The sequence below is a fragment of the Struthio camelus genome, chromosome 3 (genome assembly GCF_040807025.1).
Source record: "Struthio camelus isolate bStrCam1 chromosome 3, bStrCam1.hap1, whole genome shotgun sequence".
In the NCBI taxonomy this organism is placed as follows: domain Eukaryota; kingdom Metazoa; phylum Chordata; class Aves; order Struthioniformes; family Struthionidae; genus Struthio; species Struthio camelus.
Window position 1 is genome coordinate 123554360 of NC_090944.1, and position 26710 is coordinate 123581069.

Sequence of the window (26710 nt, forward strand, 5' to 3'; positions counted from 1 at the left end):
TTTTTTTTTGTTCTGATGCTTCCATGGATGAAATATAAAATCTTTCGAAAATAGAATACACTTGCAAACTTGTTTTTTATTTAGTTTCTGTAGCTGAATTAAGCTGAGAGATATAGTTAAATAAAAAGTGATTTTTTTCATAATGGACAGGGGGAAATCATAGATAAGTTTCTTCTTTATTGAGTTAGGGTAGAAAACAGTTAGAAATGCAAAATGACTGTTCATGAATTGTAACTCAGATGGCGATATTAGTTCATATGCTTATCGCAACACTGCGGCTGTAAGAGTTAGGCTTTTTACTTAAAACTGGTGCCATACTTCATCATTCGTAGCTTGAATACAGATTAGGTCTCAAGACTTTGGTTTTATATGTAATCTGTGGTGCAGAAATTATGGTCAATAATATACTAGTATTGACTGACTAGTCAATAGTATACTTTAAGTAGTAAAAGTATTTTTTTGTGTTGTGTCGATAATAAATGTAAATATTTGAAAGATTTAACTTAAACTGCTTCAATATAACATTAATATTTGGAAAATGACTTTTTTTTATAGTATGGCCAGATTGTTTGGACCATTTTAAGTTGTCAGTGGTTTTAACCTCTGCTGATCTATTAGAATAAATCTGACATATTGTTTTACCCACTTATGTGGAGTCTAAGGAACGTGGCAGTTACAATCGAATGTCCTAGGTTCTGTGAGTTTGAGTGCACACAGGTATCGTCGTAGGAAATCGGTGAAGAGGAGGGAGAAATACAATGGCTGTGGTTTGCCAATGGTGTCCACACGAGATATCAAATGAGTAAAAACAACAAGTAGGAGTGCATGCTATACTATACTATGTACTAATATATACCACTGTCTTTTCTAAAGATTGCAATCATCTGTCATGTGTGAAGCACAGTGAAACTGAAACTGAGTGGAAATGACTTGATTTATCCAGTAATTTACAAATCTGTTAAATTGTTTTCAATCGTCAGGACAGACGTATTTGTCTCCTTTTTTTTTTTTTTTTTTTTTTTTTTTAATTCTAGGCCTAGCTACACTGAAAAAAGACAGTGGTTCTGAAACCACCTTTATGACTGCGGAGAGGGGAAAAACTGTACCTGCAAAAGAAGGTAACTACCTTTATTTTTGTTTTTTAACATCTTGTGAAAATTTTTGGGTGAGGCAGAGGGAGTACTATTGCTGCCTTCCCTCCTTGAAAGCCCTGCGTCTATGATATAAAAGCAGTTGTCTGCCTATATTCAAGTTTCGAGCACATTAGTTCATAGTATACGTTAGTTTACTAGGAGCAAGAGTAATTTCCACGGACATTTGGCAAGCTATATTGCCTGGGTAATAATCTTACCAATTGCCATGTACAAATACATGGGCAATAATAAAGACAAGCACCTAAAGCTGAAAGCTGTCTTGTAATAAATGTTTTTACAGAGGGTCTGCCTTCTTACGATCATAGAGAGGGTCTCACCTGCCCGTGTTTCTGAGGGAGACCTTTTGCTCTATATCACTGCTGCACATATTTTGATGGGAGAACTATGTACATGTTCTGTTGGAATTTCTGTTCTCTCCTGCTACTTGCATGTTTGAGCTTTGTATAATAAAGTATTATGATCTTACAGCACTTAGCAATCTTGTCATTGTATCATGTAAGACGCATAGTAACAAGCTCCAAATATTTAAAAAAAAAAGAAATTCTAGGTTTTTTTTTTTTTTTTAGCCTGCTTTTAAATATGCAGAATCATTCTCTGTAATTATCTGGTTTCAGAATTGGATAGTGACTTCTGCGGCATCAGTTTTTGTGTGCTGAACCCAAAACATAAAGGGACCTGACTTTCAGGGATGTCTTTGACATACTGTAAAAATCAGGTTTATTTTGAGGTTTCCTCTATAAAATCATATTGCAAGTGTTTGTAAAAGCAGTATTTCTCTGAAGTAATTTCAAGTATGACTTTGAATATTCTCTTTTTGAAGAAAAGCATCTTTTTATATCCTTGCTCAGTGAACAGTTTTGAGGAAGAGACTTGGGGAAGAGTGTAGGGTAAGATATTCAAGCACTGCCTTACGTGACGCTTTCTCAGAAGTGAGCTAAAATACTCTTTGTGCAGACAGAGGTTTCCAGTGCATTGTTCGTGGAGGACACTTAAAGGTTTGGTCTTCAGGTTGCTGGTCACATAATGAAATTAATTTGTGGTACAGTGTCTTAGTTTTGTGGCTATAATACGATAGAGACAATTAAAAGGAGTCCAAAGGCTTTGCAGGTGTAACTGATGTGGATGTAAGCCTTGCTTTGGGATTTAGCCGTTTAGATGATACTTCTGTAAGGCGAGTGCAGAACTGCTGGGAAATCCAACTTAGAAAGTAGCTGTCAGTAGTTCTTTGTCAAACTGGAAGGCTAGTTCAGCTCAGGAGTTTGTGCCGAGGCTGATAATTTTTTGATCCACAGTTAAGACACTGGGAACCGAGAGCCTGGCCACTAAATATGCAGGTGATGTCTGTTAGATAGTTGAGAGGATTCATATTAAAAAAAAGAATAGCAACCTTGACAAATTGGAAAAAATTTTCTAGGGGGAAAAAGATGCAGAGGTATAAGGACAACCGCACAGTTCTGTAGCGAGGTGGGAACAATCAGTTCTATAAAAACACATAGGGAATGATATGCTGGGTAATAGTTTTGTAGGCATGGACCTGGGGTTGTTGAGTATTGCAAGGTGAAAATGAGTCATCAGTGTCATACTGTTGCAAAAAGGGGAAACATATGGGTATACATAAAAAGGAGCAACTGCCAGGAGATATACAAAGTAACCTGGATGCTTTACTTGGCACAACTGATGCTTTAGCTAAAGCACTGTGTCTAGTTTTAGGCATTGCATTTCAAAAAAGATGTGAACCACCTGCAGAGAATTCAGAGAAGACACTACAATAATTAGAAATATAAAAAAACATGACATATGAGAAAAGACTAATGGAACAAGAAAAGACTAATGGAATTTGTGATTGTATGGTTAAAAGGACAGAAGACTGAGAGATAAAGCAGGAAGCTTTCAAATACAAGGAAAAATGTAATCCATTCTGCATGTGTAAAGAGGGTAAGAGGGTAAGACAAGAAATCTAAAACTGCAGTAATTTAGATTTAATATTTGGAGGGAAAAAAACTGTAACAGTATAGATAATTATGTGATGAAATATTTTGCTGGGAAAGTCCTAAGATCTCCCTGATGGGAGGTTTTTAAGAACAGGTCAAATGCTCATCTGTCAGGAATGATCAAACAATTGTTGTTTTTGCCTGATGGCAGAAGAATGGACCTGCTGAGGTCCCACCCATGATTCCCCATAAACGAAGCATCTCAAAGATGGGCTTAGTTTTCTGTACTGCTGTACCAGCAATTTTTGTTCACTTTATGTAAAGATGCTAGGTGGTCTGACCGCTAATGAATCTGTCTAATCTGACTTCCAAATATAGAATGCTAGTGCGTGCCTGCACATACACATGTATTTTTATACCTTGGACTAGGAGTTGAATTTTGCCTATTCAAGTCACCATTTTTTTTAGTAGTTTGCATTGTCTTTGTTGTAACATAGCTGCAGCCAGTATTTTAATTTTAGAGTCTTCAGATTTTTGTTCTCTGCCTCCAGATACCCAAGTTTTTGCTATGACCTACAGGCTCTTTGCCATTCTTTACTTTTTTTCCAAATTGGAGGATTAAATTATATTAATATTGAATCCTTCTTATCACTAACCCAGTGTTGATCTCAAGGTGCTTTGCAAAACTAATGAATTAAGCCTCTCGGCATTCTGGAAAGTCTGATAAATAGCGTTATCTTAATTTCTCACACTGAGTAACTGAGGCATAGAACATAACTTGTCTCCCTGCACCTTGCTTGTTTTGGGCAAAAGGGCAGGGAAGAGAGGGGATTGAGAAGAGACTGGAAACGGAAGGAGGAAAGCTGGGCATCAGTCTTACTGGACAGCTTAGACATCAGGGTTTGCAAATGGAGATAAAAGTGATGTATTTCCCATTCTTATTTTATAGCACAGATTTTAATATTAATACCGTATGTAATAGAATATGGTAGACTTTCATCCACACAATAATTCACTCGCATATTATCACCTTCCTTCCATTTCTCATCAAATTTTTAATAAAGTGGCTGCTGAAAGAGAGGTGGTAAGATCTCCTGTTATCAAAACTCCCATATTTTAACAAATACTCTTGGGACTGTTTGCAAAAACTGTCATAGAATAACAGATATAATTCTGGAAGAAGTCTCTAAAAGCCCCGAACTATCACCTTATTCCCGAGGCAGGGTCAGGCATACCTGTGTCATTCAGATGTTTGTGTAAACTAAACCTCCGATTTTTTGGCCCTTTTGTATCCTACCCACTGTAAAGAAGAGATAAGGTCCTTACAGAAGCTTTCCCTTCTGCTTAATTTGTTCTTTCCTGAATACAATCTCTGAAAGACTATTTCCATTTATGTCTTTCAGCCTTTCTTGGATCCAGCAGCTCTTCCTCTTCTACTACCTCCTTAGAAGGCAAACAGAGCTATTCCAAAAAACGGAACTCAACTAGCAGCAATAAAAGGGCAGTCATTAGAGCAGTTTCTGCCTCATCTAAAATTAGTGCTGGTATTTTTTTGTTTTATGAAGGCGTATCTTCACAGGTGGAAGTTTACTGTTGTATTGAATACTAATATAGGACTACTTGTGTTGTTTCAGAATTTGAGCGGGTTCAAAAAAAGGCACTTGCAAAGTAGTTAATCCATAAACTTAAGTTTTCTAACTTTTTAATAAAGTTTTTTAGAACATCTTCAAGCAGAAAAATGCTGCTATAGTCTCTCGCTATACTTTTCAACTGCAGAGGAAAGGCTGTAGTCCACAATTTTCATGCTGAAGCAAAGCAATTCTGTGTCTAAACAAAACGTGCAGCACGTTGCCATATGTTTAAGTTTGCACTGTGTCAAAGGTAGATACTCCATTTGACCAGTCAGTTGTCTCTCTAGCTATTAAGACCTTCTTGAATTTTAAAGATAAAATTTCACTAATTTGAGATCTTCTTCTTCTTCTTCAGCTACAAGGAAAAATCCTTCTGATGAGAGAGAAATTCAGCTTGGAGACAGAGTACTGGTGGTAGGACAGAGAACAGGCACTGTTAGATTCTATGGCACAACAAAATTTGCACCAGGTAGTTGCACAGTCTTTGTGTATGTTGTAGAATTAGTATTGAATAGCTTGCATGTGAGGACGTGAACACTATGACAATACCATCTTTTACCTCACTCCCTCCAAAGAAGCTCTGCTGGTTCATGCTGAAGTTCTCTCTGTGTCCTTTGTTTCACTGAATATTTTTTTACTTTAATTCAAAACTGCAAAGAAAAAATAATGGTTTCAAATGTGACTTTTACTGTCCATTTATGTCATTCAACTAGGAGAAATATTTTGATGTTGAAATTGTAGATATTGTTACAAAGCTTTCAGAAAATCCTCATTTTAGTCTCCAGAGTGATGTATAGTTTGTTGAGATCACATGCCTTTACTTCTGAACTTCCATCTGCAGCCTTTTTGATTCAGCTTATCTCTTGCAGTATCATATCTTACCCTATCAGATACCTGTCTCAGTTTTATCTTGTGAGTTTCTTTAAGAGGGTAATTGTGAACATTTCAATCTTAACTGATTTCAGACTGACAAACCTTTAGGTCACAGGACAGATGGAAAGTTACAAGTATCTCAAAAACACCGCCAAAGCCTTCTTTTTCATAATTCTCCTCCCCTGCTCCTTTCTAAAAAACACATTGCAATGAATCCAGGAGTTTTTAAACAGAAATGAGTTGTTCTAAATGACAGAAACTGTAATTTCTGAATAATCCTCCTTTCTAACCAAATTACTTCTGTGTGTTTTCTGTCCTTACCTATAATCTTAAAATTGCAAGGTTAATGCAAAAACAGCTGGTAAGTGCTGGTGTTGGGTAAGAAGATTAGCCTTTTCACACTGAATCTGGTTTAAGTCAAGTCTGCTTGATTGGTATGTAAATGGCAATACCCTGTCTTGACACTTGGTGGCGTCAATATTTAAAAAAAAAATGTTAAGTTAGAATGCAAGATTGCAGAACGAGCTATATGTATTTTTTTTAATTCTTCCCATTTCCCCAATCTCATTTTAGGGAGTCCTTGCTTAAGATAACTTAGTAAGCAACAACATGAAGGAAAAGCTGGTCACATGAAAGTGTAAAATTATATTATAGGAGTTAACTGAGAAAAGAACTGTTTTTCTACTATAGCAAGTGTAAAATCAGTAGGCTATTTGACGGTTTAAATCTCCTCCCTTTCTCCCTCAAATTAGGGAAGGAAATTTTTTTAGGTAAAACAAGGTGTTTTAAGAAGTGAGAATGGAAAGACTGCAACTCTGCACCATTTGCAAAACCAGTCATTTATGGAAAACGTTAACAGTAGCATTTTTAAGTATTGCTATTTTAAAATGCATCAAAGCTCTGGGAAGTTGCCAAAACTTTATTTCCTATTCATTTTGCTGCAATGCAGATCTTTCTTTAATTCTGAAAACAGGAAAGGGAGAACTTCTGACATACTGAGCCCTTCTAATTCGTAAGTCGTCATTCTTGAGTTTCTTGAGCTGATAATTAGTACTACCATTATATCCACTGCCCTAGTACCGAGTGACCTGAATTAAATTTCAAATCTTCCGGGGATGGATAGCATAAGGACTACTAATGGAGTATGAAATTTAGCACCTTTACATAATTAGCTTCCATTTATCACAGATTATGAATGATCAAACTTATTAACATCTTGATGCCTATTCAGTGTTCTGTATGAGATGAGCTGCTGCCCAGTTCTGAAGCTTACACTCTTCTCTCAGTATCATATAGTCGGCCTTGCAAATTGTATTCATTATTATTTACTAGCTGGAGAAAATGAATGAATTAATATCAAAACTTTAGTGTTGATGATCTCAGATGAGGCATAAACCATGGGGTCAGAGGACTGGAGAGGGGAAACTTGAACCATTATTACTGTTTGCTCATGTCTCCCTTTTGTCAAATAGCCACTGTTACATTCAGTGATATTCCTTTCAGCTTCAAGATGAACATCAAAGGTTTTAACTTTTCTGTATTAATTAAAATGTCATTACTTTTTAAAAACATTTATATATGTATAAAAATGCTAATTATCTTTAGATTTATTCTGATATATACATTTAGCACAGTTATTTTATAATATTATAAATGTTATATTAGTTAGAAACTGTTTTCCTTGATGTGGGTGAATACCGACTGTCTAGTCGGTAAAGGAAAAACCTACTAGAAAAACCTACTGTCTAGTAGGTAAAGGAAAGCTTGTATTTTGTCTCCCCCCCCCCCCCCCCCCCCAAACCCCAAAATCACAATTTTTACTATTTTAAATCTTGCAGGATTCTGGTGTGGTATTGAATTGGATAAACCTCATGGTAAGAACGATGGTTCAGTGGGAGGTGTTCAGTACTTCAGTTGTCTTCCTAGATATGGTATATTTGCACCACCATCTCGGGTACAGAGGTGAGCACTGAAGCAGTTTTACTGTTTGTGTTGCTAACACTTTCTTAGTGTATTTCCAGTGGGAAACACAGTTTTGCAGCACATACGCTGCAAATGATACCTTTCTTTTGCTGCTGATGGAGGTTTACAGGTTCTGTTGGTTTTAGACCAGCTTTTTGAAAACAAGAGTGTAAATTGGAACTACAGCTCCCCGTTTCTGTTGCAGCCGCTTCAAGTATTTTCGTTCCAAGGCCTATGTTTCTAATAGAGTCTGTGTTCGTTAAACTTTACATTCATGGCCCAATCCTAAGGCTGTGAGTAAAATTTTACTGTAAAAGAAAGTTACCCTTGGACATGAGCGGCAGTACTATCTATGCTCATTCCTGTTTACTGCACAGAGGATCCAAAGCATCCACCAAGTTTGTTTGTAGTCCCTTTGTTAGGTTTCTGGAGGAACATCAAAAGCAATATTGTACTCTTTCCTCCCATATTTGTATCCAGCTACTCTGCCAGATGTATTCTTGCTTATCTTTCCCTGAAGTTCCTAGCTCAATAAACTGTCAAAGAACTTTGCCTCAAAATTATGCATGCTTTGTTGCTTTCTGTAGTAACTTAAATAAAATGGGTTGATATAGGCATCTGCTATATACCAACCTGATTACAACTAGAATGTTAGTGTCTTTCGGGGGTGGAGGGAGAAGAGAAAGAATCTCAATCCAGCAGTAGTTTTATTAAAAGTTAAGTCGAAATGACTTCTTCTGAACTGTTGTTGTATTATTGTTCTTCAGATTAACAGGTTCTCTGGATTCTCTCACAGAAACGTCATTGAATAAACTAAATCACAGTTTTCCAGGTAGGAATGTAAGACGTCTGTGATTTGGCTCGTGTAGCCTACAGACTATTCTACAACCAGAAACTACAACACAAAAAAAAACTTCTCTGAAAGCAGAGTAGGTTTTGAGAGAACCCCAGTGCCAGCAAATAGTCTGGCTGTTACCTTCCTAAAAACGGACCCTGCAGTTGCTGTCTGCAGAAAGAACTGTGGAATACCATGTTGTTATTAACTCTATTCTTGTAGAAGTAATTACAACAGAGTTAAAACTGTTTTCATAAGCTAATGACACTCTTCTCCATATTACTATATTGCATTCTAGTCATAGTTTACTATAAATTGAATCTGTTCCTTAAATTAAGCTCAGACTGATGAGGGGATCAGCGCAGGGAAGGGGGTCTGTGTCGAACTACTAAAACTTTTCTGAGATACTTGAAGAAGATTTTTTTTTTTTTTAAATTTTTTCCTGCCCTAAACTTTTTGTGGAAAGGTGCTTCAAATTACCCTTGTTCTATTTGCTTAACCTAATTTCTGTCATCTTAGAAAAGCTGAACATGTTACTAACACTTATTTTCATGAGAAATTTCATCACCTGGTTTCCCAATAGGAGGGGAGAATGTGTCGCAAATGAAGTGGAAGCAGCATGAAAGAAAACATAAAGAATATGAGTTCAGATAGGGTTTTTCTATGGGGGCTGGGTGGGTGTTGTTGTTGTTGTTGTTGTTTTAAAAGTTCTACACAGCTTATTAACCTTTCCACTTAGGTTTTAGACGCAGTTTAAGCACGACTTCTGCATCTTCACAAAAAGAGATAAACAGAAGAAACGCCTTTGTTAGGTGAGTGTGTGTGCTTATGGATGAAAGGTGTGAGTAAGGTTTACTGTTTCTCGTTCAGAAGAAAATAAAATCTTTATGCCTGTATAAGAAGTATATAGACCTTTATACATTCCTATTTTTCTTCCAAAATTAAATGGGAATATATTATTTTTCAGTGCTATCTAGGAGTACAGTCCCTGGATTCAAGGAAGCATTAAGATTATTTGCCAGTCATTCAGTCACTGTATGCATATTCTCCAAATCCTTGTGGTTTCACACAGCTCTGTGTGTGAAGTTTGGAAAGTCTCATTAAAGCACTTCACTCTCTCCTGTTGATCCTGATTCAGCCTTACATGTTACAAATTGGTTTGGCTAAACGCTTTGAAGAGCCTGATAAAATGTGTTGTACTACTTAATTTACCAATACTATCAACCAGCCTAAATATTGTGGATCCTAGCATCAAGTGAAATGAAATTGATTTTCCAAGTATTTCAGAGTACTGAGTATACTAGCATATTAATGTTGTTACATGTTTTGCTATTGACATGAGATCAAAAACATTTTTTAAGGGATTTGAGGGTTTTTTTCCACACACTTCACTGAATTATCTATTTGCATTGCCTTGGATGTTTTATACAGAGAAGGTGTTTTCTTTTGGTTTTTTTTTTCGTTTTTTGTTTTAAACTAGATCTAAGAGCTCTGTGTTACGGCGCAGTTGGAGTAATACCACTACAGCTAACACTGAAGGACCTGTGAAGTTGCACGAAGGCTCTCAGGTTCTTCTAACCAGCTCCAATGAAATGGGTACAATAAGGTACATTGGTCCTACAGACTTTGCACCGGGGATATGGCTTGGACTTGAACTCAGAAGTGCCAAGGGAAAGAATGATGGATCTGTGGGGGAAAAGCGCTATTTCACCTGTAAGCTGAACCATGGGGTCTTAGTTCGACCTAGCAGAGTAACCTATCGTGGGATTAATGGGGCAAAACTTGTGGATGATATTTGCTGAGTCAAGATGTACTAATACAATGGAAAATAAGTTTTAAAGCACATAAGAACCCCATCTTAGAATACCAACTTACTTTTAAATTATTGAACCATTATTTGCATTCAACGTCTGTATGTGTGTGTGTACATATATATATGCATGTGTGTATTACACACACACACACACACACACACACACATCCATCCATCTAAAAAAAAAAAAAATTCAGTCACATGAAGCAGTCTATTCCATTGCTCTTATTGAAACAGCCCTTGCCTGAGAAGATTACTGCAAAAGCATCTTGGGTTTGAGATGCTGCGTTATTTGAATAACACTCCAGTAAGAGAATGCAAGTATATCTAATGTTCTCTAAAGCTGCTTGTGATTCATGCAGTATTTAAACAATTTTCTTCCATGTAGTAATGAACTGATAATACTCTGTGCATTGCCTGCTTTTGACAGAGGAGGTGGGTAATACGGGACATTCCTCTGTTTACTAGACACTGTCAAAGTCAACACCAGCTGCTAGCAATAAGCATGGAGGGGGGGGGGGGAAAAACCCTTCTTTTTTTTCAAGCAGTTGCAAAGTAGTTCCACATTTTATCATTCAGCTCCCTCTTCTTTTCCCCTCCCATTCTTCCCTCTAAGACAAAAGGGCTGATAAATGAAAGTATTTGCGGCTATCCTAGTGAACAGCTGCACTTAAATAAAAAGCCTTTAAAAAGCACAAATATACTTCATGTAAAGCTGTGTAGGAAAAAAGCACTTTTTGTTGTAGGCATTTGTAGAAAGAGCTATGTACTAGAAGCACTCTTCAAAATAATGCACTTTGCACTCTCCTGGAGAGTTTTCCCTCATTTTAAAAGCTCTGTTTGTTTGGTGTGTTGCAGCATGTGAGTATCACAGTTTTTAATGCAAATAAACCCAGAGTGCAACTATACATAATAGCTGCATCGTAACTATTAAGTCTGTATAAATGCAGCATGGTACTGCCTGCCAGTGGTATGGATCATATGCAGGGTTTTTCAAGCAAGCTCTTAACATTTGGTTAGTTTGTGGTACGTGCTTCTTTTTGTTTCCTTTAGAACAGTTTCCCATGTAAATTTCCTGTAAGAGAGAGTCTCGTGTTGAATTCAGGCTCGGTTTAGATACAGCTTTATAACACATTATGCTGTGGTATTATTTGCATCTTAGCTTTTTAAAACGGCTAGTGTTTTGCCCATATTTTAAGCATAAAATGTATTTTAATTGCTCAGCATATGTAAACTGTATCTTATTGATGGGTATCAGGCTGTTTTTATGTTCCGGAACAGTCATTTTATTCTTGAATGAGCTGCTTGCTTTTACCTACTTGAAAGAAGTGACACTTTAAATTACATCATAAAATATCCTATTTTTAGACAGAGTTCTGCTGTTATGTTATTTTTAAATATTGCTGTAGCTATTTTTCCTGAGCTGTATTTAAAAGATTGCGTATTGTATTCTAATTTATGGGAGTTTTTAATTGACTATAAAAGCTGTAAATTTTGAATGTAAAGAAAATGCTTTATATTTGAAGATGCAGATATTTAGTGATGTACTGAACTTCTTTACTTTGTCCAAAATCTGTTTCTTGCTGTTATTAGTAAAAGCAAACCCTAGTGAATAGTATGTCAAAGAGAATTTATATTAGGTTACATCCTTACTCTCATTTTATTCTTTTTGTAAATTATGTAACTACGGTAGAGTCTGAAACAGCAGCTGTAATATATAAATTAGAAGTTGTTAATATCTTTAGCTGTATGGTGCAAAATAGCCAGCTGTCAAACAAAGTGTCAAACACATTTCTCTAGTTCAGCCCAACCTCACTCACCTGTTTGTTTGGGCATTAAACTAAACTAGAATTATTAGCAACACTAATTTTTCTATTTCATGAGATGGAATGAATATAACTGCCTTTCCTGAGGCGAAGCTGGAGTTCTTCAGGAGGTGCTTAGGGAAGTCAGTGTGAGTAAGGCAGCAAGCTGAGATACATTGTTATAGTCACACCACTTACGTGTGGCCTGTCTTGCACAGATGAAGAACATGTATGGGACCAGCATCTTTCCAACAATTTTTGTGATTCACTGGTAACTCTTCTTTCCCCAAGTCTTTGACAGGTTGCACCTCCCACAGCAGGAGGCTGCATAGCTGTACCCAGTTCAGCTGGAAGTGGGGGGGGTCTCAGTGGCCTGGGCTAGCCAAGACTACAGGACTTTGAATCCTGCCTTATGGAAGGTAGAGAAAAGAGCACAGATATTACCTGAGCTTTGGTGTAGTGTGCTTTGCCCTTCAATTTCAGCTTCTGCTAGCCACAGACCTCGCCTGAAAGCTCTGGCTACGGTCAGGTTATAGCGCGGTATCCTAGACTGAGTTGGGACCATTATCAGTGCAGAGTTGTTTTGGTAGCACTGAGAGTCTTCTGTGGAGAAATGTGACTATGTGCAGCCTGAAACAGAAATAAATCAGTTCCCCTAGTTCCAGACAGGATTACTAATGGGTAGCTTCAAGTTGGTGGGGTGAGAGATGTGTGCTTCCTTACATCCAGGGTAAGCTGCCATAATCTTTTTCCCCAACTCTTGCCGTAGACACTTCATGTCATTTAAAAAAAAAATCTGAGAAATTACTGGCACTGAAGTTTGGAATTAAGTGCTATGCTGAATGGGGTAGCAAAAGCAGCTGTCCTGAGGTCTGTAGGGTTGCAGCCCTAGACCTGTTAGAAGTAAGCCAGCTGGTGTCCAAAGTCCCCATGAAATGCCTAAGTAAAGTATTATTATTTAATATATAAACAAACGGTCCCCAGCAGTTCTGTGCTGCTTGTGCAGACTCAGAGGCTTTTCGTTGTTCGGCACACATCTCTGGGGCCTGGTTTCAGTAGAGGTAGTTGTTTAGCGCTCTCAGCGCTGAAGCATTTCAAGCTTTGTTGGAAACTGGCTGGAAACAGGTAGGGGCACAGGTGTGACAGGAGGAGGAGAACTTCTTTGAAGAGTCCCAGGATGGGGGAATTTATTTCTGGCGAGTTCTGTCCAGTTGGCTTCAGTGATCGTTTTGCAGATGTTGACAGTAATGTTCTCCTGGGCAGGGAGCCTGGGCTTTTAAATGTTGGTGTCCAACAAGAGCTGAGGCTCAAGGAGCCGAGGCTGGCACTACAGAGTGGCAAAACGTTATATAAGTTATCTAACAAGCTGGCTCTGCTACCTGAGAGTTGCACAGATGGCAAGTTCGCATTTACTTGCTAACTTGTTAGGTTTATAGCGCATTCAAATTGTGATGAAGCCATGTCAAACACCAGGTGAAAAACTGAGATCAGTGTCCATGAAAGCCACATAGCAATGTTCCAACTCGCATCCATTTTCCTGCCTTGCTGTAAGCGGACAACTCTGGGAAATAAATGGAAATTAGAAAAATGCCAACCAACAATAGATGCAAACGTGGTGATTCGCTGGAATCATAGCAGACCACAGGAAAGCTCCTTTTTCAATTAAGATGACAGGGAGGAACTGAAGTGCAGGGGAACGGTGGGAGAGGTGGCTGCTTGATGCCCACATCAAGGACACTGATCAGGAAAAAAGTCTCATTAACTAAAACAAATTAATAATCCTGCAGTGGAACAAGCACGTGGACAAGCAAGTGAGGAAGAACAAGGTTTGTAACTAAGTCTGTCCTATTTTGAAAGACTATTTCTTGTGGAAAGAGCAACATAAGGCATAAGATTAGTGCGGGGGGGGGGGGAGGTGAACGTTTCAAGGCAGGAGCTAGCTCTTCCTTTGTTTGTCACAGGACTTAACAGTGGCACTCCCACTGTTTTAAATACAGCTTATAATTAGACTTGCTAAAAGTCGATGATGTTCAGACACAAATTAAAATGCTGCCCTAGAATACGCACACTTAGGAATGAAAGCACCCAAATACTTTCTTGAAGCATGTATTTTGTTGTCCATTAATACTAGCTAGTTTAGGGGAAAGCCAGCCTTGGTAGTTTCTAATAGAAAGCAGTCAGCTGTCTCTCTGTAAGAAGCAAACTTGGAGGTACTACATTTGCGAAGTAAACAAGTCTTAAACTAGCTACTGCTAGCCGGGAAGATGACTGTCTCAGTTAGTAATACTAACACAGCTGCTCCTTGGCATATAGGTGTACCCTGGTACTTTTTAAACTTAACCAAGTAAAAAATTCATGCACAAACCTCCCTTTGTTATTACAGTCTAGAGAAGCGAACTGATGCTGATAAAATCAGTGCAGAGAATTCAATGAACAACCCAACACAGACAAAGCCAGTAACAGTCATTTTATTTGTCTTCATGCCTTTTGGTTCACTACACTTGTTTACAATACAAATACACTATTCAATACAAAATACTCAATGACCATATATTAATATTTTTCTTCATAGTATCCCTGAAGTGCACAGGCCCTTCCTTTATAATAATGTTGCATAAGCTGCTGTACATGAGACAGACATTCCTAATGAAGCTTTGTTACTGAAAGAAGCCAGATGCGGACAAATGGACGTTTTCCTCTGATGGGTTTAAGTTTGGGGCAATTTGTGATGTCTTTGCAGCCATGAAAGGCTACATGCTATGCTATTCCTAGGTCAAGGTTCTTGTCGCCAAGATGCTAGGCTCAGTGACAGGAGCAGACACGCAAAGGTAAATCCTTCATAGCCTATTTCAGCCCTCGTGTGTCATGCAGTGTATAAACCACTGTGTCCACTGCTGCAGCTACCCTTACACTGAGCCTGCCTTTCACCATACAGCGGGGATGGGCGGGGAGGGACACCAGTGGGCCCATGATACCGCACCAAGGGGAAAGCCTTGGCCCAGTGCATGCGGTCCTCCAGCTTTTAACTTGTACCTGTCCCTCTGCCCCACCCTGCCCACAGCAGAGCCCCTCCAGCCCCCATTACTTCCAGCACTCCAGGAGGAAGTAGAACAAACCAAACTTCTTGCCTCGCTTCATACTGCCAGGGCACACAATGGAGAAACGGAGTTCAGTAGCAAAAAGGAAGACAATGAATGGACAGCTGGAAAGGTAGATAAATTGGCATCCAAGCCTATTTTACCTTCAGCAGCTTACAAATCAGCACAGACCCAGAAAACCTACCTAACATCTATAAGAAACAGGTAACAGCCACATGGAAATAAGCCATTTTCAGAGTGAGTCTGAGAGTGGTAGCACAGGATTTTTCCCAGTCATGCCTTTCATACTGTAGATCATACCGCTTCCTGCTTTTCCACTCTAGATTGAAGAAGCATACATAACAAAATGTCAATATTTCCAATCAAATAAATAGATTAATAGTCTTTCTTTAAACAAATTCCCTGCTTCAGATATTTGCATTCAATCCAGTAACTTACTTATACTAATTAAAAAAAAAAAAAAAAAAAAAAAAAAAAGCTTTAGACAAAAATTTGTAAGAGGGTTAAAGTAACTTCAGTTTTTGTTTTGTTTTGTTTTTTTTTTGCTCCTACAACCTTCCAGGAGCTATCACTGTAAGCCCAGTGTGGCTGGGTTTAATAAGGGGTTTCAGGATTTACACATACCGGGGGGCTTTGGTGTGGTGCGCTGATGGGACCTTAAGCTCCTTCTGATCACTGGAGTGCTCGGAAGTTAGCAGGTGCATCTTTCCAGACACAGCAATTAAAAATGCCTAGTTCATGATGTCATGATGGGACAAAAATGGTCTTGCTACTGGTATATAAAGGAAATTTGATGGAACACACCCAATATAAATGGGAGCACAGACACATGAATGTTTAATGCATTCAGATATTTTTAACAGAAAGGCTGTAAGTATCTTCTTTGCCGTATAGCATTTAGGTCTCTTTCAGCCTGACAGTCTCATTACTAACTATGGAGAGCGAATTACTCAGCTCTTTATGTGCACACGGAGTCCATCCTCTCTAAAATGTAATTGTTAACTTTACCCCAGCTCACAAGTGATTTTTTTTGATAAGAGGTAAGAGCCCTTCCACAAACCAAGTGTCTATTGTTTCCCTCTGCCCTGCACGTCACCTTGGCCTGTCCTAGGGAAAGACCTTCATAGGCTTCTTTCCTACCTTTCGGAACAGACGCCTGCTAATAATTCTGCAGAGCCAATTGCAGCCCTCACATGGGTATTGGCAAATGAAGTGGGACTGTTACATAGTTCCTTTCAGCCCTTCAGACAATTTGAGGTGCGATAGTAATCCCTAGTGCTGGACTGTGGATTTTTTTTGTGACAGAGGAACCAGGCATTGTTAGGGAAAGCTTTCTTCACAGCACATCCCAGTGATGTGCCCGTACTGCATTGTGGAAAATAAATAAACAAAATGCTGCATGGACACTGACATGCTGGAAACACTTGGGCAGCAGGACATACACTCACTTGCTTAAAGTTAAGGAACAGGACACTCCCTTTAATGAAGCCTGCACAGAAGTAGCAGAGCACCATTTAGTCCAGGCAGTTCATGGAAATCATTTGTAATTGATGGTATTGTTCTTTTTCTAAAAAAAACCCCAGGGCAGTCAAACACTCCATACTTGGTTTCTGAACCACAAGATTTGATCAGCACTGGTACTTACAAGATGTTTTTCATAAACTGGGGAACTGGGCTTGGACAACACACAAGGTACTGAACTAAATGCTTGTTGTGGAAGAGTTTACAGATGTTACAGTTTTTTTTAAATTAAAAATAAGCCAAAAACGGAATTTCTGAATTCTTTTGCATTCCCTAAGTTAAGACTAGGGATTGCGATCAAAGTATTTTACGTTGTAGACATTGGAAGAAAAACTTCTGTAAAACCAACCACTATTGCAGGAACTGCAATAATCGCTTTATGCACAGTAACCAGCACAAACTGGAGAATTTCAGTAGTAATTCATCATTTCCCCTGACTGGAACATCGTCTTCATATATATGTAAGAAGCAGTAATGTGTTTAGCTCCTTCGTTATTTACTGCTCACATTTTATGAGAATAACATCTTTCAGTTGACCTTCTATGATAAAATAACTGCACAGCACAATCAGCAGAGTAATCATGCTATTACCATGGATGGAGAAAGGAAGCTCCTCCTTTCGTCCCTTCATCCCCCACAAACATACCATTATCTTCTGATGCTTGTGCTTTTAGAGCCTCTTTAGAAATGCCACTTCTAATATCCTAACCAGGCAAATTATCTGCATTTGTGCAGAATCAGAGCTGCTGCTCCAGATCTAATTAATAACGTCAACTAGACAAAGCTCATTAACATCACAGCTTTTTGTTCTTGCGTATTCTTTAGAAACACCCATCTGGATCGGATTCTGTCCTCAAAAAAAAAAAACCACGTAAGAGCCAGGGCAGCAAAAGCCCCGAGATGGGCTCCTACTCAGAGATGAACTAAGGAAAACAAAGTGAAGTTGCTGATACAAATGCTTTTGAAAATAAAACTAAAATATTTAAATGAAAATTGCAATTATATGTAAATATTATTGTGGCATATGCTCCTGTAGTACTTACCTGCTGAATGAATCATCTTTCCTGAGACACTAGAAGACTACCTCACTGAGTTTATTGTGCTAGGAAGAGTGGACAGTATGACACTAGCACAGCCCTAGCTACACAGAATCCCTCTCTAGTGGCTACTTCATGAGGATGACTGCAAGCCTAATAACCTCAGAGATCACAAATATTCTTTTAGTTCAAGCTAAAGAAGTCTGCGTACACCTGAATTGTAACCCCAGTTATGGTCACCGAGCCCATACAGCAGGGCTGTGCACTGGATCACTGGCAGATGAACATGAAATTCTAGGCAGCTCCTGAATCAAGCTTGTTAACACAAGAGCCTAAGCCCCATTAACAAAGTGGATACACAATTTTGGCATTACTCTGAAAGTTTTAGTGCTGCATATCAGAGATGTGGCGAAAGCAGGTTATGAGCAACTGCCTCCCCCTCCCCCCCCCCCCCCCCACCCCCAACCATTATTTTTTTTAGAGTGGTGGCCCAAACCAAGCCTCCTGATTTTACTCTGCCTACTAATCTCAAAGGTTAGCAGGATGTAAACGAGGTTGGAGACAGGAAGCTTACCTCAACTCTGGATCCAGGGCCACATTCAGAATCTCTTCACTGAAATGAAGAATCTTGGACTGGTCTTCACATTCTTTTGCTGATGCTCAAGTAGAACCATTCTGTGGAAATAGGCACCCCTTTTTTTCAGACAGTATTAATGCTAAAACAGCTCCTTGTAACCCTACATTGAAGTTACTAATGCATATCTTTACAAAGGAATTAGTTCCTACATCTATGTTTTGACAATACACTTACTGGAATATTTTTCATGCACAAGGTGTACAAAATGAGTCAATGCAATGTTTTTCTTTAAACCACTATCGTACACGAATTTTGTTAAACAAGGGCTCTAAGCCCCTCAAATACAGACAGTATCTGGCATCCTGATTGTGGCACAATGTCATTTTCTGCCTTTATGTTGTTCTTGTTGGTACAGGGCATGTCAATGGCTATTTTAAACCTCTCAGCTATGCAGGTGGGCTGTCCATTTTCAAGGCGTTGTGAACGCTTCTCTCATGGCCGTGGTCCTTTAAAATTCTCCTTTGGTTCCACTTAACAGTCACAAGTTCCTGTTGAAAGACATTCCCACTCCTGTAGGCCAGAAAGAATTCTGAAGGGCTCTGAACAGTTTGAGTGCTGGACACAGCAAAAAATAAAGCCAAACAAAAACTCAAACCAAAACGCCTCATAGTATCCATAGCAATCCTTTATGGTTCCTGTCCAGTCTCCCTTTCAAGTGATGCAGTATGGGCAGCATCTTTCTACTGCCCTGCCAATGACACTGTAACCACTGTGCATTCAAGGACTTTTGAAGACTAGACTAGCTGGAACGTTAAGTTGGGAATGTGCTATTTTGTCTCCAATCAAAGTTGGATCCTTTTTAGGTTCGGATGAATGATGCTTTCCCTAAACCCACTACAAAGCTCTGCCACTTGCAGGACATTTCCACGTATTCCACAGCAACCACAAGTTTGGCATGGAAAACCCCAGACATGAAACACTCAAGGCAGTGAGTGGCTTTACACTTAAGCAGAGAATGCACAATTGAGAAAAGCTCACAGGAAGGGCATGAGAACAACCATGCGTATGAGTTGATGCAACAGGAAGCTGGGCCTTGCAGTTAATGTGTTTCCTGTATCCTCCTTCCCTCTGTTCCCCTGTTGTTTCTTTTCTTTTTCTTTTTTCTTTCTTTCTTTCTTTTTTTTTTTTTTTTTTTAATATTGGGGCTCTGGTGATTTGAAGCCTCTTGGGTTATTTGAAATTACAGCTTCAAGGGTGGCACTTTGGAGCAAGCTGGCACATAATGGAAGGTGACACTGTCAGATCCCTTGCTTATGATGTATTGGTAACAGGACATCTCTTCAAGGCTCAGGGGCCACACGGGTGAAAGTCAAGGGGGTAGAGGGCTCTCAGGGCCCCTGGTGGGTTACGTGGTTCTTGTTTCTGAGGATAGGGTCCTCATAACTGCTAGCGCAAGGTGGCGTGGAGGCTTCCAAGGGTAAGCCCTGCTGTTGGTATCCATAGTTGACATTCCCACAGGGGAAGTGGCGAAGCCTAAAGAGAGGCACTTCTTTAACACTTGCTGTTAGGGAAGACGGCTCTAATAGCAGGGAGGAGCCTGGCAGCCTGCCAGTCACAATGTTGGGCCCTACAGTACAGTTTCCTTCGTGCCCCAAATTCTCCCTCTCAGACATTTCTTTCTCCAGCAGAGAACTGTTTTTGCCGGCCTGCTTCTCTGCAAACCAGGAACCATATGTCGGATTCCAGAGGTTGGTGGGCTTGTTTCTGGAGCCCCGGCCTTTGTGCAGCTCAGAAGGGGGATTGGACTGGGTGTAGGCCATGTTGATATGTCCCCCTGCTGAGGCTGACTGCACCTTCCCAGGGACCGGTGGGTCCAAGGCTCCCACTTTCCCTAGAGGTTTTCCAGTAGCGATGGCTGATGGCAGCGGGGGTGGAGACGGCAAAGCTTGCTTGTCATCCCTTCTGTCTTTGTGTGCGGAGACCAAGAGAGGAGGAATCCCTTCTGAATCTTCTGGGCGCATCGCTACCTTCTCCTCCTCTTCAACTGATGGCCCATATTCCACCGGTAAAGCAGTGTTGATGACATCTGGATCCTGCAGGAGAAAACAATGAGAATTTTTCAGTCTGCTATCACCCTGTATGTTCGGACTCAGTTATAAATCCAAGACAACTGACAGCTGTCATGGTATCATCACAGAACATCTTTCCCATCATGGGGCCCACATTTCACATGCAGGGGATGCTGACAAAACGCAGTTAGCTGAGATACAATGAAATACCCTTGAAGTCTTAAAAAAAAAAAAAAACAACAACAAAACCCCCACAACCAAACACAAACAAAAAACCCACCACAGAACAGCAAAAAGTACAATAATAATGAAAAAGATTTTTTACATCCAGCTGAATTTCCTATGGGAATGTTGTTTTGGAATCTTTACCATCTCAAAACATTCTCAAATATTGAGGCAGAGTTACAGCCATGAAAGTATTGCTTATACACAACAAGGGAGAAATGGGAATGTAGGCAGAAGGCAATACTGCCAAGAGTAGACCCTTAGAATCCTGAACCCACAGAGACTGGGGTTTTGAGCTATGTAAGCAGTTTTGAAAAATTAAACTGAGAGAAATGTGGTGATCTGGACAACCTTTAACTATTGCTAGACACCACAGATAACAGAAAACAATGCCTCCCATCCAAGGATCCAAACACACACGAAAAACAGATCAAGCCTCCCAAACAGCAAAGTAGACCCGTAATGCCTCCATTAATTACAGATAGGAAAGCAAGCTGACTGAGGAAAATAACCCGTGTGAGGCTGCAAAAGAAGAACCTGTGCTGACTCAGGCAGCAGAACATTTTCCAAACCATTCCCTTCTTTATAAGCTAAAAATGGTGGTAAAAATCAAATCTAATCCTGGAAAGCCAGCCACATCCTCCCCCTGCTGTCTAGCCTTGGAAGCCGCATTCTTTGCACCTTCTCTCTGTACCTGCTTCTCCAAAGCAGTCAGACTCAGAAGATTCCCCACAGCTGCAGAGACCACCTGGAAAAGGTTTTCTGAGTCAGGACCATCTCTGCTCCGTGCTCACCATGTCCCAAGGGTTACAAGGGGACAGAGTGGCTGACGTGAAGCACAAGTGCTTATGGATGCTGGTCTGTCTTGGGCCTTCAGCTTGCTAGAAATCTGTGCTTTTATAAGCAGAAGCAGAGCCACAGATTTCCTTTCCTCTGTACAGCTGGGTGAGCGTGTGCTCTTTTGCTTTTAGGCAACGAAAGACAGAAGGATCAACCACGTAATGTTGTGAATGGCCCATCAGGTGGTCCCAGGCTAATGCTAGTCTCTCTGGACTGCAGTAACGCAGTACTACTTTCTCCTCATTTTACACTCTGGCTTGCCTAGACTGCTCCTCCCCATCCCTCTCAGGGTAGCTGAATGAAGACTGATACCTGAGTGCAGTACTCAATCCTCTCCAGGATTATGGCAAAGTTTGGCCTGTCTTCAGGCTGGTGCTGCCAACACTGGGTCATAATGCGGTAACTGAAAGAGCAAAATGAGAGAAGCTCATAAACGGCAGATCCTGTTGGTACATAGCAGCTAGTCACTGCAGCCTGGAAACCGTAAGCACGCATTACCGCTACAGCTTCTAACAAATAAGGGTGCTCAGCATTCCCCCAGTCAGATGACTAATGCATAGGTAACCATTAAAATACAACCACCAGGGGGTGAAATCTGTGACACATCAGAGAAAGAACCCCTCCACCTCACTCGCTAGAGGTAGGCTGCAGTTTCACGTTGAACCCGAGACACAGAAATATTGCACAATCGTTAACCGAACAAGCAGTGGTCAGTACTTTTCACAGGGGCCCTCTAAAGCAGGTGCCACTGCCAGTAGAAAACTCCTTGTCAGGTTCAAAAAGGTAGGTCAGCCAAGATAAAAGCAATCTCAGAAGTCATTAACTTTTGACTAGAGAACAGCATTAAAAACAGAAATTCATTTGCATTAATACATCTAAGTTTAAATCTCATACACAGGGCCAGGGCAGTTTTTAGGTGGATCCATCCTTCCTCCATTGGTTACGAACTCCAGAACCTCTTGGTTACTTTTGCTAGGGTAGGGCATATATCCCAAAGAGAATATCTCCCACAGCAATACACCAAAGGACCTGAACATAGAAGAGAAGTAAAACAAAAAGAATAATCATCATCATCATTCACAGGATATGCCTTTAGATGTAGTATTGTCAGTATTGCTCTTTGCAGTCCGTACTCAGTCGACTTGTGGAATTCACTGTTGTGGGACTGAGATGCGAACAAGCTGTATAGTTTTAAAGGTGGACTCTGAATCATTTCATTAATGCTAACAATTGACTATTAGATGAGTTAAGTCCATGATACAGGTAGGTAAACCTCATTGCTTTGCCCTTGTACTCAGCCCTGTTCAACTAGATACAAGAAGTGTGGAACAGACGATGTGTTTCTGAGGCATCAGCCACTGGAGGCTGGACTGAGGGGAGCAGTGGCCTGAACACCCATGACAAACTTTTCCTCTTGAATAAGCAGCTGTGCTTGAAATAATGGTGTGAGTGAATCCTCACTGCTGACTCTGAGCCGCCTTTCTACGTCTCGGAGGGTACGACAAAAACATTCCCTAGCTTATACCTCACTCCTGGGCCTGTGCGGTGTGGTAGGCAGTGCCCTGGAATAATAGCTGAGACAGGGCCCCTTCCAAAGCGTTCATTTGGCTGGATGCTTGGAAATTACGATCTTGTGGATTAAACTGCAGCAAAGCTACGAGCAGCATCAGGCAACTCATCCTCTTGGTGCTGACAGGCAGCAGCTCCGCTGTATCAGAGAGCCTGACTTAACCTGTCTGCTAGGACTCAGGAGCTCTGTCCTGACCACACAGCTCTTTCCCTCCACACACTTCCTGAGCTCTTGGCCCCACTTTGCTCTTCATCTCCTCCCAAATCACAGTCGCTTTGGCTCCTGCACCCGTAGCTTCCTCTCAGCACTACAGTAAACTAGGTGGGGCTAGGCTGTGATACAAACAGTGCAAGCAATGGCAACAGAGACCTGCTTCTTGGGGTTGAGCCCTCACTGCTTCCAGTCCACGAGCTCACACAGTTTTCCTCCCTCCTCCTCTGGCCACTGGAAACTCGGAGCTTACAGAGCTTACAGTGGTGCCGCAGGCCAGGAGAAAGATGAAAGCCACAAGGTATTATACCCTTCCCCAAAACTACGGGATGGATTCTGCCTGCGGTCTCCTGTTAAGGGGCTGCTTTCTCTAGTGTGGAACTGGCATTTTCCTCCTAGGAGAAAACAAGGCAGCACCTAAGTCTGCCTCAGCCTCCCTTCCCTGCCTGCTCGGTTCCCCAACAGAGCCTGCCTTTGCACGGGTCTGATCTTTCTGGTCCCTGGTCTCCTCCAAGATTACTGGCTCTGAAAGCCCTTACTTCTTTTTCTAATAAGGGGGAAATGAACACGAACGTGTTATTTTTCAAAATATTTGCACTTTACAAAACAGGTTAAAATACACACACACACACACACACACACTCACACAGAGAGAGAGAGAAAGGAAGCGCACCATGTGTCTGTTTTTGATGTAAATATCCCCTCCATGAAGGCCTCAGGAGGCATCCATTTGACGGGCAACATTGCACACCCACCCTTCCGATAATAGCTGGCTCTGCAGAGAACAAACAAAATGAAGAGTCAGCCAAGAATTAAGAAAATGTCATTAATCAGTGTTTTTATAATTAAAAACAGTAAAGTTATCAGCCTGAGGAGGGGCTTATTTAAGCAAAACAGTGTGGCAGACAAAACACTGAAGAGACCTACTTCTTCTCGTAATAGTAGAAACTGGAGGACAACTAGTGGAAACTGGCAGACCATGTAAGGATGCTCTGTGATCTCCCCCACTTCAGGCCGATGCAGTCAACCTGGGTTATCCTGTGTGCATACTCCCCAGTGAATTTCTCAAACAGTAAGCTGCTGCTGGCAAAGCCCTCCTCTCCCCAAAAGTGCTTTACAGCCACAGCAAGATCTCCAGCTCATCTCACAAGTGGTCACATTAAGCATCCCCGCCAAAAATAAACAGCACCTGTCCCAAATGTACCCATTTACCGCTCCAAAGCACTGCAAGTGAAATCCAAAACCCTTAGCAAAAACCAGGAGCTGGATGAGGAGAACGCTCGGCCCTTATAGCCAGGGGCAGGAGTTACAAACATCATCTCCCGTGCTCCTGAGGCAGTAAATACATCAGTCTCTTTGTCACTTTAATTTAAAATAAAACCTACAAGCCCCAAACCCTCTGCTGACAGCTGCAGGAGGCTGTTCATGCAAGCAGGTACCACTGTTTGTAACTACACAGTCCGAGGATCCAAAGGGTTTTCCTGGACAAAAAACATGCACAAACTTCAAAGGCACCTTTGAAATTTCAGCACTAAAGCATTCATCTTGGCAGGCGGTTCTGCTGCTTGTGCGAGTGTGACAGATGCTACTTTGTCCCACCTGACAGTGGGGCAGAGTGGGGGCTCTTTGTGAGGGAAAGAAAAGAGAGGGGAAAAAAAAAAAAAAGCAGCTCACTGTTATTCTGTTTTGAAGGTAGCTCTCTATTTGCATCACCTCAGGCTGTGATACTGTCAGATCTCAAACTAAGAAGGACTAGGCTTGACTTAGTAATTGCCCAAGCAGGAGATCCCCAAGCAGGGAAAAAGAAAGCCAGGACACAGGAATAAACAGTTTGGGTAACAGAGTACAAGGTGTTTCTTCTTCTGAGTCAGAGGCAAATCAATTCCTCAGCACAGCAGGACAGGGTGCTGCACTTCTGGAGGTGCTACGTGGAAGATGAGAGATCAAACTGCAGCCCTGACTGCTTGTGGTCATTAAAGATTTCCTGGCACTTCCTGCAAGAGCAGAGTAGTTAACCCTGGGTCCTGGCTGAATTCCAGTTTGGCTGATTACATTTTCCTGACCTTCCTCTGCGCCTTCCTCCTTTATCTGCAGTAAATTGAGAAGATTTACCAATGATACCAAATCAAAGGGGCAGGGCTAGTATCAAGGAGGCAGATTAAACTCAGAATGATTTGGGACTCCAAAAAAAAAAAAAGGGCACATCAGTGCCACTCACTGTGGAAAAAGTAAAGGCGAGATATTGTGGTTAGAGTGCAAGACGGGGGAGAAATGCTGTCTGTGCCTATCAGACTTCAGTACTCAGAAGAAAGCTCTCAGGAAGTGGGGAGAGTCTTCAGAGCATAGTTAAACTACAGGTGAAATCAAATACCAACACAGCATTAGCAGGGATTCATCAGGGTAGGATCACTCCAGTTTCGTGCCTTGCTAAGGTTAAACCGAGCAGCACACGAGTATGCTCTCCTAAGCAAACACTGCTCCCCCCTCATTTTGGTGAGCTTCCATTTGCTGATACCCTGGACTGAGCTCTGCTACCTGTATATGTCTCGGGCCATTCCAAAGTCTCCAATTTTAGCCACTCTCCCAGGCCCTCGACAGGTGAGGAGGCAGTTCCTGGCAGCAATATCCCTATAAGGAAAGGGAAGAAAAGCAACAGAAAGAGAACAGCAGCTTAATCTTTCAACAATTTTGCACACCAAAAGGAAAGCAAAGAACAATACCTGATTTCCTGAGGTGCAGACCCAACACCCATAAAAGTTAGTGTTCACGGAAAACTAGTGATGTCCCAAATTCTAACCTACCCCAGCATTAGAAGCAGTCCTGCTATTAGGACATTTCCTCTTTAAACTTCGTTTAACATCTTTCAGCTGAATGGATGGGTCTCCTGTGAACCTCCCTTCACCACAGGAGCTATTAAGTCTCTAGGGAGTTGCAAGCAGGAGGGTTGATTTCAATAACATCAAGCTGTCTTGATCAATGCAGATATTGCTTTGAAGACAGGTATGGGCCTGAATCTGTGCATGCAGGCAAAGTTCCCTTTCCATCTCTTCTGGGCTAAAGTAAACCCTGAGATCTAATAACATGGTGGCACATCTTGTATATTACTCTTTCAGAAGCGTTAACTACAGTCCAGCTACAACAGCACCACAGCCCCTCGCAAAGCTGCACATTAGCACTGTGCTCTTCTGATGTAGGCAGGGTGGCCATGCGTGTTCAACAGGAACAAGAGCGGCACAGGAGCCAAAGAACAACTGCTGGCATCTCTGCCTCTCTTGTTATTGCTGACTTTCCAACTGGAAGGAATACAAATGTGGCTACTGCTAACCATGAGACATAATATGGGCATAAATGCTAGGACATTCCTCCATGATCTTCTAAAGTTAGGGTTGCCAAAGAGAAGATGCTGGGAAGCTGTGACACATGGGAAAAATACCTGGATTATTCTTACTATCTATTTTGGTTGCAATGCTTCTTTCAGTGTATTCTCAAGGGAGAGGCTGGCAGCCAGATTATTCCTCATCTCAGCCATCTGAGCGGGTCCAGAACCACAAAGGGAAAT

The 26710-nt window shown here is 40.9% G+C and overlaps 2 protein-coding genes across 9 annotated transcripts in view; one reads left to right on the forward strand and one right to left on the reverse strand.

The window, feature by feature from the left end:
• Positions 1-11812, forward strand: part of CLIP4 (CAP-Gly domain containing linker protein family member 4) — a 55607-nt gene extending 43795 nt beyond the window's left edge. For 4 of the 6 annotated variants that reach the window (XM_068940091.1, XM_068940090.1, XM_068940093.1 and 1 more), the window contains 7 exons: positions 1035-1118; positions 4489-4629; positions 5072-5185; positions 7428-7551; positions 8319-8383; positions 9126-9198; positions 9867-11812. In XM_068940091.1, the coding sequence (XP_068796192.1) occupies positions 1035-1118; positions 4489-4629; positions 5072-5185; positions 7428-7551; positions 8319-8383; positions 9126-9198; positions 9867-10188 (923 nt within the window). In that variant the 3' untranslated portion in view covers positions 10189-11812. The remainder of the gene's footprint in view (positions 1-1034; positions 1119-4488; positions 4630-5071; positions 5186-7427; positions 7552-8318; positions 8384-9125; positions 9199-9866) is intronic. The other 2 variants (XM_068940095.1, XM_068940094.1) reach the window with 1 other exon arrangement.
• A 966-nt stretch (positions 11813-12778) lies between these two features.
• ALK (ALK receptor tyrosine kinase) overlaps positions 12779-26710 on the reverse strand; it is a 328503-nt gene continuing 314571 nt past the window's right edge. For all 3 annotated transcript variants that reach the window (XM_068940074.1, XM_068940075.1, XM_009690143.2), the window contains 6 exons: positions 25687-25779; positions 23825-23926; positions 22266-22400; positions 21684-21774; positions 18235-20330; positions 12779-15421 (listed from right to left, as the gene is read on the reverse strand). In XM_068940074.1, the coding sequence (XP_068796175.1) occupies positions 19626-20330; positions 21684-21774; positions 22266-22400; positions 23825-23926; positions 25687-25779 (1126 nt within the window). In that variant the 3' untranslated portion in view covers positions 12779-15421; positions 18235-19625. The remainder of the gene's footprint in view (positions 15422-18234; positions 20331-21683; positions 21775-22265; positions 22401-23824; positions 23927-25686; positions 25780-26710) is intronic.